Below are 16807 nucleotides of genomic sequence, written 5' to 3'. Positions count from 1 at the left end.
CAACATTGTACTCGATGACATTCAACGTTTGTACGGTCTATGGGTTTTGTATCCATTCGCAAATTACGAAACTTTATTTATAAAATGTCGAATCGAAACGAGGAATCTGAACAAATCTGTCAGTCCATTGTACGCTTGGCTAGGTATATTTATTATTTGGATTGGAAAATGTAATATCAGAGTGAAAATAAAAGTTTTTAATGAATTAAATACAAGATAATTTTGACACTTTCATATTAAATATTAAAGTAGAAAATCGTGTGCAAAATATGAGTATGTACTCCACTGGTTTGGAAATCCGACATAAGGTGAAAGATTAGACGCTGGACTTATGGCTTTAGTACTGCTCTGCCGACTTGACGTGGAATGCTGCTGAGAATTTTGTATTAGAGAAATAAAGTAATAACTCATGTAATTTGATTTTTATGTAAAATCAGACTTATTATAATAGCAGTAAGTAATTTTTTTAATTATCACTGTATTCATGTATTTACAGGGCTTTTTCTGTGTGTGTGTGTAATTATAATTCAGGATCAAAAATATTGGTTAGTCTATATGTCCGTGTCACACACATATACACTTACCTAAGGAACTATCGTAAAACGTGAATATTTGCTTAAGAGAAATTCTAATTTACATTATAAACAGTTTATGCCCTACTCCTTGCGGCACTAGGGTCGGATGGAATACGGGTCACAAGTAATGTAAAGTCTGAGGGGTTTAATGCAAATATACACAGTATACTAGTCGGTTCTTGCGGCTTCGTCTTTCAAGGATCCCCATTTATTTATATAGATTATATATGTAATCATAAAATAGTGTAATAGTGTTCGGAAAGTGACATGGCGTTGAGATATTTCTCTTTGAATCGCATTCTAAAGAAAATATCGCAAAATGAGTAATTCAGTAGGTCAAGTAACTCCGCAAATCATTTGTATCCTGTTTGTACGAGCAACTGTTCGAATTCTTTGTTTTGAAGGTTTTCAAGTTGAATTCTCGACTCTGTTCCAATGAGAATAACGAATTATATGTTTAATTATTCATCGTTATGTAAGGATCAGAAACTCCGAATACGTTGCGAGGCGATAACAGGTATACATTTCTGAATCCTTTGTGCTTTTTGTTACACATGCTAATTGGATTTGATGATTGGTTAAATTTTTTTTTAATGCCAATAAAGTCTTGAATTTATTGTTTAATAAAGATCTACTGATTGTCTTCGTCGAAACATAGTTTAGTAGTTTAATTGTCAATAACTTTTCGCAAAATAAAAACAAATTAAAATAGATATTATTACTATACGGTTCATTCCACTCACTGTTCCGCCCCGTGTGGGTAATGTTATATAGTGTATAAGCCCTCTCAATAAATTGAAGGAAATAGGGTATTGAATGCTAAAAGATTTTTAAATCGGTGAGGAATTGGTCACATTATTAACTGGTACAGGCTGAGATTTGTAAGATCAATCAGGATTGCCTTTTCGACTTTGTATGAATATACATAGATTCTAGTGGATTTTTGGTTTACGCTATTATTTTATTAGTAGTCTATTGCGTCTCCCCTCGCGTGTTAGGCAAAAAGTAGCCATTTTTTGGTCTTGATCAAGTTAAAGTTTGCTTCATACCAAATCATCAAACTCGGTTCAGCGGTTTTGTCGTGAAAGACAGACAGAGTTACTTTTACATTTATAATATAAATATTAAGCTAGCTTGCTAGTTGGTTACTAGTAAATATATATGTTTTTTTTTTTTTAATATAATACAATTTTTCCCCGTAGTTTCATTTCCCCTCCTACGTGCTATCCGAACGAGAAACTAGGTCACTACCCTCGGGATGGAAACTGGGTTTTAGGTATCTTTATGTAAAGAGCGGCTAAGTGTGCCTTTGTCGAGTTCCGCTATGCTGGGCTTTAGATAGAGTTTAGGCTCATTATTGTATTCGATACAAATTTATAATGCATGCACGAGTCGTTGACTGCAGGCGCGGAGTCAAGTGGAAATTATACCGTATATAATATAATAAATATAATATATACTAGTTAATGCGAAAGTAACTCTGTCTGTCTGTTATGGATAAGCAACGGAACTGAACTTGATTAAATTTAACATGGAACAAGTTTGAACCCCAAGGACATTGGCTACTTTTTAAACCTAAAATTACCACAGCCACCATTAGCGAAGCTGCGGGCGATAACTAGTAAATCATAAATCCAATGTTTAAGATTAATTGACCATTAAAGTTGGTATTTAATTGTACTTCTAGGTGTTTGTACTTATCTATATCGTTGAAGTCTTGAGCGTAAAAAGATTTTTATGATATTTTTAAAATTTATTATTTAATTAACTTAATAAAGTAAATAATTTAACTGTCTGACTATAGAATTACATTGCACAGCTTAAATAATAAGACTTGGGGGTTTCAAATTTAGAGAAGACATTCATTTCGTAATGTAAAACCGTTGCTGACGCCATATATACAACGGACCTATTCCAAGACAAATAAATACATCATATAGAACATATGTATATGCTATAAAAGATAACAATATATATATAAAAGTACCTCTAACAGTATGTAATTTACTATTGTAAGTTATGTAAGTATGTCTTCTAAATTTAATTGTGATCGTTTATAGGTTACTTAATAGATCATTTTAAAGTTAAGTTTAAGTTGAGCTAATTGTTTTTTGAGAGCGGATCCATTTTAATGCCAAAGAGAAATTTAGCATAAGTCGTAACTCGTAAATGAATTGAGTTCCCCGTGATTAGGCGAAGTTTATTTTCTATTTCGCAGTTAATTAAAAACGTTCTCATTAAAACGTAAATCGTTTTTCAGCGGATCCCGTTTGTCTGCTGATGATACACAATCCGCGAGTTTCATTACATTTTAATAAAACGATAAACACATGCCTTTAACGTAACTTCAGTTCGCGAGAAGTCTCTTTGAAAACCTTTAAATATATCCTCTTCCTTTGGAAATATACGATCTTACGTAATGTAAACGTTTATCTTTACTAATATTATAATTGCAAAAGTAATTCCGTTCCGTTTCTCTATCACGGTCAAACCACTGAACCGATTTTCATGTAATTTGGTGGGAAGCACGCTTAAACTCCTAGAATTATGCTACCCGACGTACCTTAAAAAGCAAACGAAGTCGCGTACAACAACTTGTCTGTAAAATCTAGGTACTGACAAGACAAGAGTCCATTTTGTATGTTCACGTATGTAGATTCAATTTTGAAGTAGAAACGCTGTTCTATTGATAAGTGAATTCTAAGTGCAGTGTTGTTAATTTAGGTTAACGTGTCGTAGCGCTTTAGCTGAGAACACGAGCGCGATGCTCTCTCGAGAGAGCACGCGACACTCTTGATTCTGTAAAGAATCTCACAGTCACCTCAGCATGGAGATATTACTGAGATTTTAGTCCTTAGCTTTGTGTATGAAAAGTTATCTTCAATAATATTTTGTGTAAAGATTTAATCGATCGATCGAGAATATTTTATGATCGCTTTTTTCAAACGATAGGTAAATTTTATAATAATTTCAACACACCGTTAATGTTTCATTGTTGAAACGAAGAGTCTACTCTCCTTTTCCATAATGCTGGTTGACTACAAGTTGGTGGATTTATGGATTTACATGCGATCGAATTTATTTTGACACACAAAGTTTTCTTTATAATTAAAATTATGAATTCACGTAGTAAATGATCTCTTGTTGTATATGCACTGTGATTTTTCAATTTTTAGTACATATTTTTCTTTTACAATCGTAATCAATTCCTGTTTATGACTCTTACAAAGGCATAAATTTAACGTTTCTTATTTAGAAAGTTAAAATGCTTCTTGAACGAGTAATTTAGTTAAGCTATATGAGCAGTTTCCGTGGGGAGTTTACTTTAGTTTACTCTTAAACATCTTTTATAAACTCTTAAAAGTCTTCTTAGTTCCGGTTGCTTTGTTTTATTGAATTGTTTTCATGGGGCGGCACGAAGTTTGTATATAATACTATCAGAAAATATTATGAAAGTACTTAAAATTGTACTTGTTAGCGTCCCGGCTTCGCAAGACTAAACAAAATTATATCAGTTTATAGTTTATAGCGCAAGATTTTTAGGTATAATTTCAATGATACATACATATCTATAACTTTCGATGTTGCATACAGGCTACCTCTCGTTGTAAAGAGATGGTTTGAAGCTTATTCTATTATATAGGTATGCTCAGATTTGGTGGTAACTACTCGGATTATAACAGTTTCCTCTCACGATTCTTCACCACCGCATATAATGCATATATGTGGCTAAACTAACTACTGATTTCCACGCTATTATACTTTACTATACTAATTATCTTATGTTTGCAATGTATTATATTTCATATCTAAGAATTTATAAATATATATTATATTCCTTTTAAATGTTGTAAAATCAGACCCAACATGCATTCAGAAGAAAACACTGAAGTATCCGAGCATGGCTTCCGGGAGATTTCTTTCCGGTACCGGCGTCGTATTCCGGATGAACCCACACATGTACAAAACGAAACGTACACGTGTATGCGTGTAACATATAACTTTTAATTATTTATGGATATTAACTTAGTTTTCTTCATTATAAATATTATATCATCGGATATTTTATAAGGGTTATGCAAACTGGCGATTCGGCCAGGCATTTGCTATACGTGAGATGTTGTTACAGTGTTTATCTGCCTCGTAAAAGAGACGCAGCCTCCTGCCCACATGTCGAACATTTACGGCCTCCATATTATTTATGTATCGGGCTCCATGTTATCATGTTGGTTTTGTAAATAGAGTCGAGATGGCCCAGTGGTTAGAACGCGTGCATCTTAACCGATGATTGCGAGTTCAAACCCGGGCAAGCACCGCTGATTCATGTGCTTAATTTGTCTTTATAATTCATCTCGTGCTCAGCGGTGAAGGATAACATCGTGAGGAAACCTGCATGTGACAAATTTCATAGAAATTCTGCCACATGTGTATTCCACCAACCCGCATTGGAACAGCGTGGTGAAATATGTTCCAAAACCTTCTCCTTAAAGGGAGAGGAGGCCTTTAGCCCAGCAGTGGGAATTTACAGGCTGTTTTTGTTGTTGTTTTTTGTAAATAGACTTCCCTTTTTTACTGTTTTATTGATTATTTTAAGGTACTACACCTTATTTTTTATGTAAATTGTGCATATTAGCTTTATAATACTTTCATCATAACTAACGTTGTTTTTTTCCTTATTTACAGGTAAGCCGGGAGCCGAGGATAATAACATTGATCGGTACATTTAAACATGACTACTTCAAGGTAAAATTTTATATTACCAACGCAATCGTAATCGCTCGGGAAATGTATGTAGTAATACAGCTAGTGTTTTGTTTTGACTGTAAGTAGATGTAGCTATACATCATGTTGAAGGGAAGGGAAGGTGCTATGGAGCCCATGTGTTAAGTCAGGGTATGAGCTCAAAATCCGTTCAGTAGTGTTAGCGTGAAAGGATAATAAATATTCAGTCATCCCGAGAAACATTCGCGTTTTTAATATTAGTAGGATAGCATTCGTTTCGAAGGTTTTTCCTCTGAACGTTGCAGGAAATTGTGTTTCCTACCGCTTTTTTTTGTTTCATGACGTTCAAAATAGTAGGTACTCGATTAGATACGTATCATACTTTAAACAAATATTTAACCAACTGGCGTTCATAGGGGTTTAGTAATACGTGTGACAGAATTTCGAGCGAAGTAAAGTATGTGTTGTTTTGAAGCAAATGACAAAGTTCATTGCCATTATTTATGACAACATTGGCTAAAGTTTGTGGCTTAAAAATGTGGAAGTGTAATTTAACTCACTGTGATCAGTTTATTATACATTGTGATGGAATTATTATAATAAAACTGACATTATTGGGTGTTCAGTAATTTGAATAACTTTAAAACGTCGATTGTTTTAAAATATGCAAAGTAAAAAATCACATTGATATATATTTTTTAATTTATTATTAAAACCACCGTCCATTCTTCACGCCCTGTCTGCTTGCGCATTTCGAGCTCGAGTGGGTCCATGCTTATTATAGACCACTGGCTCTCGTCCTCTCAGTACTGGACTAGATACCGTCATATTGATACATTCGATGTATCCTCGTGAAAATTTGTGAAACAATTAATTAGGTCGATTCGAGTCAAATCTGCATCGCGTTAACGGTGACCATTTGACGAACATTTGCAGCCCTAAATACATTCAGTTCCATATACGTATTTACCAGTCGCGATACCGTAATTTTTGTATAATACTCCGAGGTGCCATTACAGCTTAGTAAATAGATTTAGCAATCCAAGTGAATGTAGAATCTAAGATTCACTTGGTGTGATTTTGACAGAAATTATTTCTGTAGTGAGACAGATATTTATTTAATATAGATCTTGCTTTCGAAACGGTTTTAGTGTTGACCCAAAGCTGTGTCGCAAGTATTAGCTTAATACGCATTATGAATATCTGTTTTGTTATGGTTTTAGTAATTGGATTATGCTCAATCTTTATTTAATGTATATAAACTTTTAAAATTTGTAATTTTCTGTTTAGTTTTTTGTGTACATAATGTGATTATGACTTGTAAATTGTAAAATTCGCAACGTTTTATAGTTCTAAATTGTAGTACTGTTTGAATTTCAACAGTTCGGCTGCTACGATTTGCAATTAAGATCCAATCTTAAGCTCATCTGTGTATTGTGAAATTCGGAGTGATTGCATCTCTTCGTGTTTGTATCTCTCGTAGATTGTTTCTCTCATATTCGGAACTATTTGTTAAACGCAGCTTCACTGTCACGGCTTACGTCGCATTTGGTCGTCAATTTTATGGCATAAAGGCCTGCATCCTTTTAGGAGTTCAAGCATGCTTCATATCGAAATTCTTTAAATTCGGTTCTGTGACAGACAAAGTCACTTTCATCTTTATAATCACTATATAGTATAAAACACTTTCTCTGTCTCGATATCCCTATGTATGCTTAAGTCTTTAGAACTAAGCAACGGATTGTGATGCGGTTTTTTTTAGTAGATAGTGATTCGAGAGGAAGGTTTTTGTATATAATATATGGACAATATAGTAAAGAAACACTGATCATTTTAGAAGTTTCTACAAGTGAAGAAGTGAAGTCATAGCATTGCACTCGTGCGTAGCCAGGGCGGGTTGCTAGTAGTAGTATATATTGACAGTTGAGTTTTCAATGATCATATATGTCCAAGATCGACATCAATTTACACTTCCGAGACCAAGTTTCTATAAACTTGATTTCATTATATTCTGACCTCATATTGTTTCTTCCCAGTGTATCCCAATGTTCAGTTCTTTCTATCGTCTCATTGTTTTGTCTTTCTATTATGTCCGTCTTTACAAACACGATATTGATTTGATGTGTTCCGTTTAATTTTATAGATGGTATCGAGCGTGTTACAGCAATTAATTTTCTTTCACGTTTCTGTACACTATTGTTACGTAAGCGATTAATGTTTATTAACTTGTCACTCTTTATATGTAATATTAATAGTTAGAGAGAAAATAGGAATGCCATTTTAATCTATTTTAAATTGAGTACTACCGATCAAATAATATTTATAAATTAAATTAATAAGAATTAGTAATACAAATTAACGATCTTCATCTATTTATCTTAGAATGATAAAACAGAAACAAATTAGAATATTGTCCATATTGCAAAATATGATACGAAAAGTAATGACGAATGATATGTCTATTTATGACATAATGACCTCTATTAGTATCATTGAAATAATTATAATGAATTTCACAAATCATTAGAAGTACACCAATTAAATAGTTTAATCAAAAATCGATATGTATTCGAATTTAGAACGGTATTTTGCATAGAGAGTTTAACTTTGTTGGCTAAGCAGTTCGTACGGCCTCAACGATTCTCCAAATAACAACTTAAGTAGGAGATCGTTTGATTTACGCGTGATTGAACCACAGATATTGCGAAATTAAAGTTTGACCCGTGTATCGGCAATAAATCCTTCCATGAGTATATATTTAAAACATTTTAATATAACTATAAAAAGTTACTACGTATGTGCTGCAAGTCAGGCATGCAGCGCTCACGTACTGTGGGATGTGCACCACAGTTTGCTCAGCGGTACGGTTTTAAACAAAGACCTCATGAACAATGGCACTTGCTCCATCAAATGCTTGAACGTTCTTTTATCTGCCACCTCTACGTCACTTAACTTCCTACATCCGACCCTGGAGGCTGCAGCTATGAAACAATAGATACGTATAGTTTGGTTCCTTTACAATTTTAAATTGAAAAATATTTTTTGTTTATACTTGTTATTTCCTCTTTCCGCTCTTTTAGTTTTATAAAATGAATACCGCAATATTCTAATCTGTTTTTCTTATTATTTGTTAAGTAAGTTAGGTTTAATTTGTTTGTAGTAACAAAAATAATGAACCGTCTATTTCACGCCTAACGCATATAATGTAGGTAACAGTCATCTTAAACGCATGATTGGGCATCTTAAAATCTGACTGCAGAATAAATCAATAACTAAACCATACTTGATAAAAATCAAATTTATATAAACAGTTTGAATAAAGTTTCTAATAAATATAAGATGGCAATTTTCTTAATGTTCTGAAGGCGAATGATGTCTGCAAACTTCCAAATTCGAAACAAGTCAGGATTTATTTGACTCGGCGTCGTTAAATTGTTTCGTATTTCAATTCGAAACTCTGAATGTGATTGAAATCGCTTTCGCGACCGGTAATCGCGGCACTATCTCATTGTATCTATTTCTTTCATCAACGAACAATTGTTTGGAACAATGGACACGTATAACCTTTGATATTAATCTCGATGGAGAGTTAAAAGGTGAACGTACGGAATTCAATTTTCCGCACAGAAACGAAAACTCGGCCGAGTCTGTGACAGTTTTATTTATTCGCTTTACCACTACTAGAAGAGCCACGAAGATTTTAGCACCAATTGAGATTATAAGAGTAATTTTCAGTATTGAAATTGCTTTTTAGTCGTGTGGCGTATACGTTCTTTTAGATTCAAGCGCTTATAAGTTTATTGTTATTGGGTGTTGTGCTCGATGTGATAGCCGAGATGGCCTATTAGTATGAACACGTATATTATAACCGATGATTGTAAGTTCAAACCCTGCCTGGGTTTGAATCATATTCAAACCCAGGCAGGGTCAATTATAGCATCATTGAATTTTTATGTGCTTAATTTGTGTCTGTAATTCATCTCGTGCTCGGCGGTGGAGGAAAACATCGTGAGAAAACCTGCACGCTTCTAATTTCAACGAAATGGTGCTATATGTTAATCCAACAACGCACAAGTAGAAATAATTATTTGTTTGGTGGTGATTATGTAATAAAAGTTATGATTTGAAAGAAAACATTTTTTACATGTTAGACAATGTTATATAGACCGAGGCGAATCGGATCACTTTTTCTTTGAAGTTGAGAAAATCATACTAAATGATTATATAATGTTATTTTTATTAATTAAAATGTCAAAAGTACCAATAGGCTGTAAAATAAACATTGGAAAATTTAAATCATAGATATATTCTCTTAATTAGGAACTAAAAACAAAAAAAACAAAAATATCCGAATCGCCCCAATTTTCGGGGTGAATCGGATCGTACACATTATTTAATAAAACTTTAAGTTTCTTAATACTATAGCTTTGGAATCAGTAAAAAATTAATAATGGGATCAATTTTAATTATCGACACATAATTCAGATATATGTGGTCCTTATCTCCCCCCATATCAGCACAATTTTCGTGACACCATTCTTCGCAGACATTGCACTGTATCCAATCCTCTGTGGGTGGATTCGCGAATATTTCGTAACAGTAAATGCACTGCCAGTCTCTCTGCTTTGTAGATGAACTCTTAATTTTTATATTTTGTTTTGTTTTATTCTTCATCTTCTTCAAAGTATTTTCTTTGCAGACAAACTTTTCCTTATTTTCTTTGGTTTTATTGTCTACCTTAAATTTCTTTTTTGTTTCTCTTTTGAGAAGAGTAGTCTTATTATGTGGTGATGTTAAATGCAAGACCAGTTTTGAAATTTTTAAAAAATCTTTGAGAAGCAACTGGAGACTTTAAGGTGATGGAAGAATTTCTTTAATTATTACAGGACAGATAGAAGGCTGGGCTTCGTCAATTTGTTGTGAACTTGTGGATGGTGAATGAGTGAATTAACTTGGGATACTTGACACTCTCTGTATTCTCTGATAAATTCTTAATTTTTATAGCATTGCTTTATTCTTCGTCTTATTTTGTCCTACATCTACACAGGTGGAAGACTGGGCTTTGTCAGATTGTTGTGAACTTTCAGATGACACTGTGTGTCATCTGAAAGTTTACATTTGTGGCTTGCACTTGTTGGGAACTTGGGGACTGAACTGGGGACTCAAAAATGTCTGACTCTTGATTGCCGATGAACTTGTAGTCAGATATTGCATTGGCTTTTAATGGAAATATTCCTGTCTTTTTGAAGCCTTTTGTGGCATTACCAACATCGGTATCGGATACAACATACAGTATCGGAGGTATCAAAGGTTTCTTTTGATCGTCGAACCATCTACAATAAAAAAAATTGAATCAATAACCTTAAAAATTTAATAAATCAGTTTAAAAGTGTGATCCAATTCGCCCCTGGCGATATGATCCGATTAGCCCCATAATTAAGACTTTTGAAATAAATTTTTTAGTCGTTAACCTCTAAGATTACATTCAAAAGCAAATTGGTTCTTTAATACAGACACCTTGCTTAACAATATAGACCAATGTGGTTGAGTTTTAACACAAATCCGTAATATGACACAAATAAATCGTAAGTACGTACCTTAGATGAGGGCCAAAATTGCGACACACGCAAACGACCAAGTCGATAACGAGTGGATTCGTCATTGATTCACAAGCGAGATCGAAATAATACTTATGCCGGGAGGTGCAGGGTGAGAGGAGGGACGCAAAACACCGGTTGAGTGTTTTCTATGTGAATGCGATATTTGAATTATCAAAAAAAATCTTAATTTGATCCGATTCGCCCTGTGATCCGATTCGCCTCGGTCTACCCTAGTGTCTATAAGGATTTGCAGTATTGTAAGTACGAGTACGTCTTGAAAGTTTATTATTTATTGTTCCGACAGTCGTACATATCTTTGCTCGGTTCTAATGTTGATTTGTTTAATTTGATCGTTCGTACTGTAATTATCGAGCGTACATTGTACGCATGTGTTTGTGTGTACGTGTTATATAACACGGCCCAGTTCGTTCGACCCACATTAGGTAAATTGATCTATATATATTAATGTTTTATTGATTGTTCGATGTATGTATCTACACTTTGTAGAATTTCAATGTTGGCGACATTTTGTTTTGTTTTCGATATATAGTAGGGAAATTGGTATTTGTAATTGAAGAAACGGGGTATCAGGATTAAGATTTTTTATTAATTATAATATTAAAGTTTAATTACGGCTTGCTTGGTTTAGAAGATGGATTGTAGGCTGTAGATGGTGAGTTAATCGTTTCTGGTCAGAATAAAAGTTTATAAATAAGCGAAAGAAATTCTCAGTAGCAACAAAAAGTAAAGTACCGGTAATTTCCGTCCCATAGAAAGTAGATAAAGCGAAAAAAAATGAAAGACAGGGAAGCGGTCCTGTGTCTACTCATTCTCTCTCTCTGTTCAATTGCCACCCCATTGGATAATAGCAGACTAAGCAGCTAAAGAAATTACATTTAAGCTAAGTATGAGCTAGTTACTCCTTAAGACCGGCTGCTGTAGTCAAAATTCGGCTATGTGAAATTTATAATGTTACCGACTTTTTTATATACCTTAATGAAATAATCTAATGTGTGTTCTTTATTCGAAATGAAATAATTTTATTACTACTGTTATAACGCTTTTGTTTTATATTTAAAGTTAGAAATAACTTTAAATATAGGATGACCCATAAAAGTCTATTATAACACACATAACCGTAACTCTTGAATTTACCACAGTTACTAAGAAAGTCTTATTGGCTATTTCATAGAAAAGGAACTTCTCCGTATCGATTTCACTAAATAGTGAATTTATTGAGCGACACATACACGATACACTTACTCATGACGTAAATACAATATCCGAGGGCGATTTATTTATAAGTATTGATTTCGTTGGTCGAAGGTTGCGTGTTGTTGTTGACCTTTTACATCTGATGTTTGCACTTGTCAAAACTATATTCCACTCGTATATATAAAACTGTAAATCGATCGATTGTAATGACATTTCGTTTGAATATTTTAATAGCGTTTTACTTTTATAATGTGGACATGAAAAACCCAAGCTCGATACGAAACCTTTTAAGTTATTGTTTAAACTACTCTGTATAAGTATTAAGCTAGTCGAGTTGAGTTAGAGAAATCTGATTGATCAGTGGAGCTGACAAAATAGTAAGATGTATTTTAGTAATACTTCGAATTAACGACGTTAATGATCAATCCTTACTGGTGGAGATATCTATTGGCATATTTGAATTGATAATAAATATATATATATATATATATATATATATATATATATATATATATATATATATATATATATGTATATATATATATCTTGCTCGAGCGCCGTCTGGGTTCAGGGCGAGTAATATGTTACACACGCATAATGCTCGCAATAGAATGTAATCGTGTCATAATTACTCGCTTATCTGATAACCTCGATTATTTGAACCGCGTTATATTGGTATGTTTTTGTTTCTCAATACGTGTACTGTATAAAGCTGATATAACTCATTCAAAACGATCGCTGACTGTTCGCTTAAGACGGAACGTGTTCGAGACACGCTTGTGTCTTATTTGTATTGTTAATCGTTAATTATTTATTACAAATTACAATTATATTTGCAACTATGTTTTTTAATTTTTACTTTATAAATTATAAATCACTGCTTAAATCCGGTGTTACTCAGAATGATGAAATTACTCTTAACGTATCTCATGTTTCGAAATTTGTTTTGGGTTTTAAAATTTATTCTGGCATAAAAAAATAAACATATTTCAGCAACGAAAACTTCGCACCCTTTTATAGGATGAGTTTTATTTGATTTCTATGTTTTTTTTTTTAATAATTGTATCAAATATTAAACCGATCGTTTGATCGGGCGAGTTCTATTATATCTCGAATTTAGTTATTTATACTATGTATTTCATAGTATAAGTAACTAAATTCGTTTCGTTTGCTTGTCTTTTATACTATATCTGCCAATGATTAGCTTAGTATCGTATCCTTTTCTTTCGAATGGGAAATTCTTGATTTTAGAAAGAGTTAGTTATTACTATGTAAAGTTTATTGGTAAAACTAAAAGATTATGGTTGTCTAAAAGTTCTTCGTCGGTTCAGATATCAATAACATTATAATGTCACTGAAATACTTTGACAGTTTATTTGCGTTTTTCATTTCTTGTTTGAATTAATTCTAATTTGGAAGTACCTTGTTTGGGTTTCGCTTGATTTCATTGGTTGCCTTGCTGCTCTGCAGAAAGTGTAATTTGAATCAGTGCAAAGCTAAAAAGATAATTGGTTATTGTTAGTTTATATGTATATTATCGTCGTTGAAGATTGCTCTGATTTAGGAGAGAATCCACATACATATTTTGAGATCGTTTTGAATCTATAGTTTCGTGTAGTAACATGGAAAAGTGAACACTTAAATGGTCGAATATTTGAATGAAAATGTTCAAATTCTCAAGCATGCCATATTAAGTCTTGATCATGTGGAATTATGACGTAATCAGTGATTTTGAACTGTTTAAAGTTCTTAGTGTGTTTTTTTTCTATTTAGCATAAAAAGCAAGAAAACATTTTAATTTTCAATTCAGGCGTTCATTGCAAATCCTTGTCGTAGTTCGTCCGTTATTATCGTCACTCGAATCGATGTCAATGTAAGCGATACAAGTTATTTATTATTGTTGCCATAATTCTGTCACCGTATCAGTAATGCGGGTGATTTCTTAGTTTGGTCATTGCGTCGTATCATCTCGTACGTGCTAAACTTTTATCGTTTCGACGTATTCATGAGCTGTGTTTTTGTGATTATTTTATTACGTAAACGTGTGATTTATTTGTTTTACAATATGACGTAAACATGACATTCCTTTACTAATATGAAATTTGTATTAGTCAAAATATAAATTACGAATTTTAATAATAGATATCGCACAAAATATAACGAATTTAATTGTAAATTAAAACGCAACGTGTTAATAAAGTTACTACAAGTTTGTAAGTGTTACTGACGAAAAGTCTTTATATATCCACATCGATCGCGTGCGACTAGCTGATCAGCTAGTCCTGTATACGAAGCTTATTTTAAATCCATCAAAATAAATCCTCAAACGATGCGACACCGAGTGTTGCCGTTGCTGGCGCCCGTTTTTCTATCGAAGCTTTGGAGGAGGCGACGGACGAAAGCCATCGAGAGGTTGCATGCGGTACGAAATACAGTAATATATTTCATTATATTATATAATATTAGTCGGTGTTCGCGGCCTCGGTTTGGGACTGTTCGTCAAGTGAAAGGCATAAAGAAGTGTTATTCTTCCTTGGAGTTCCGTTAGACCAACACACATACAGTCAGGGATACTTTCGCATTTTGTTATATTAATATAGACTATATATACTTTATATATAATATCATATAATATAAATATGATTAATTTTCAGAACTGATAAGTACAGTGATTGTAATTGTGAATACTAAATTTTTTGTAAATCGTGTCATCAGGGTAACTATACGAGTTTCAAGCTGTTTCTTTTTACGACTCAAAAATTTATATGTTAGTCCAAATCCATCGTATGTTGGTCCAAATCCATTTGTTTCGTATCTGAGTCTCATCTAATCAAATCCTTCTTCAAAAAATAATTTCTTCAGTTGCCCTTCCGCACATGTTTCAAATACATATATTCGTGAAAGAATGGATATTGATTCCCATACAAGACCTATCAATGTCATTGTAAATAGTTGACCACTTCTTAGAACACTTCTTACTTTTTGTAGTCAGTCTGCTCGGTGGAACTTAGTTTTAAAATCATTTCAGTATAATATGGGGATAAAAGTGTAAAGAGAAGAGCCTTCTTTAATAAAAGCATTTTATCTCTGATGTTGTCATAACTCATACAGTCCATGTGTTTCATTTTCCGATTTTCCTGTTGTTGGACTCGTGTATCAACAGTTTTATCCCTTCGTAGCATGTTTACTGTGATAATGTTTTTAATATAAAGCTTTTATGTTTATCCGTTTCGTTTCTGCCTTATCATCGAAAATATTCTTGTGCGAACTAATTTCGGGCTACGCGAAGTTTTTATAAGTCATATTTCACTAAACAGAAAAAAAATAGAAGTAAATAGGTCTATTCCCACTTCTTCTATAGAATATAAGATCTGAGATCCTTTTGAAATAAATAACATGATATGAAGTGTATAGTATGACACTTCTTAGATGTAGCAGCGGCAAAATTCGTAAAACCGATCACATCCGAATTAAGTACGCTCACCAAAATTATAAATACTTATTTCTTATGTGAGATGATATATACACAAACGTAATAACTTGTAATATCATATGGCCTAATATATTCGTCAATTTGACTCGTCGATTTACACGCACTTGCTTTCTCGGGTTGACGCGAGAATCTATAGCGACGAATAGCGTCGAATGTCGCGATAGGGAGCTGTTTCTATTGGTTGTATAAATCAGCAGTATTCGGTTTTATTAAATTTGCCTAAGTTGTGTGGTACTATACTCTCCACGGTAATACTCCTAAAAGTTTTTAGGGGCGCCCGTGAGCCTTACGTTGAGTTTGCCCGGTCTAGACCGTAATTACCGGACGTTTGCGCGTTGATAGCTATTATGCTCTGGATAACTTTGTCTATCAATGTTTTCTTATATGTATATATGTTTACGATATGTGTAAAACTACCTCAACGATTTTTATAGTTTAATCCTATTGTAGATGAAATGACTAAAGTTAGATTTTTATTTATAATATTAATGGTTATATTACTCTTTGTGTCCGTATTTACATAATCTTAAACATTATGGGTTAAATAAAATAGACTTATGAATTAAGATATGACGTTAAAAAAGTTATAGCAGTAAACATTTCATAAAATAAATGTTGATTGTTTTCGCTGAGATGTTGATGTTTCGGTGATATGAAAAGAAAGCTATCGGAATAGTTTGACTTTTCATTCTAGATAAATCTTAAACAGAATAACAAAGAACTGTAGCGTGCTTATCTCGGATAAAACTAGTTCATTGACCCCTTATTAGGTTTGTGCTTCAAAGATTCATAGCTCTCAAAAGCTACTTCTCTATCTCCAGTGACGTAAATACGAGTTATATAAGAATATTGTGTAAGCGAACTAAAACTAACCTTAGCTATAAAATGGTAGTGAGCTAGGCTTATGTCATTGAACTCGTGCTATTCCCAAGTCCCTTACGGCCGAATTTAATAATGTAACCTAAGATATATTAGATTTAAGATCTTGTGGTAAATAGTCAATTTCTTTCAACATATTTTTTGCCGAGAAATTAAGTTTTATGTGGCGATCGAATTTAGTAACAAAAAAGATTTCGTTCACTTTTGTTACATAATATAATTTTATTTGTAAGAGGAATTGCAGTCATACTCGTATTGAAATTTAGTAAAATATTGAAGTTCTTTAATTATTGTAATTAAAAAGAGGATACGTTTTTATTAAA

At 33.0% G+C, this 16807-nt stretch overlaps 1 protein-coding gene across 19 annotated transcripts in view; it reads left to right on the top strand.

Moving 5' to 3' along the window:
- The window catches only part of LOC124540859 (serine/threonine-protein kinase MARK2-like), a 167620-nt gene that overhangs the window by 120572 nt on the left and 30241 nt on the right, over positions 1-16807 (top strand). The window contains exon 1 of one of the 19 annotated variants that reach the window (XM_047118641.1): positions 14422-14534. The exons of the other annotated variants lie outside the window; for them this stretch is intronic. Coding sequence (XP_046974597.1) covers positions 14442-14534 — 93 coding nt within the window. The 5' untranslated portion in view covers positions 14422-14441. Of the gene's footprint in view, positions 1-14421; positions 14535-16807 lie in introns of those variants that run through there. 19 annotated transcript variants of the gene reach the window in all.

Source organism: Vanessa cardui, chromosome 26 (assembly GCF_905220365.1).
Source record: "Vanessa cardui chromosome 26, ilVanCard2.1, whole genome shotgun sequence".
NCBI classification, from domain to species: Eukaryota; Metazoa; Arthropoda; class Insecta; order Lepidoptera; family Nymphalidae; genus Vanessa; species Vanessa cardui.
Note: the sequence above shows the minus strand (reverse complement) of the source record. Positions and strands in the feature narration are given on the sequence as shown.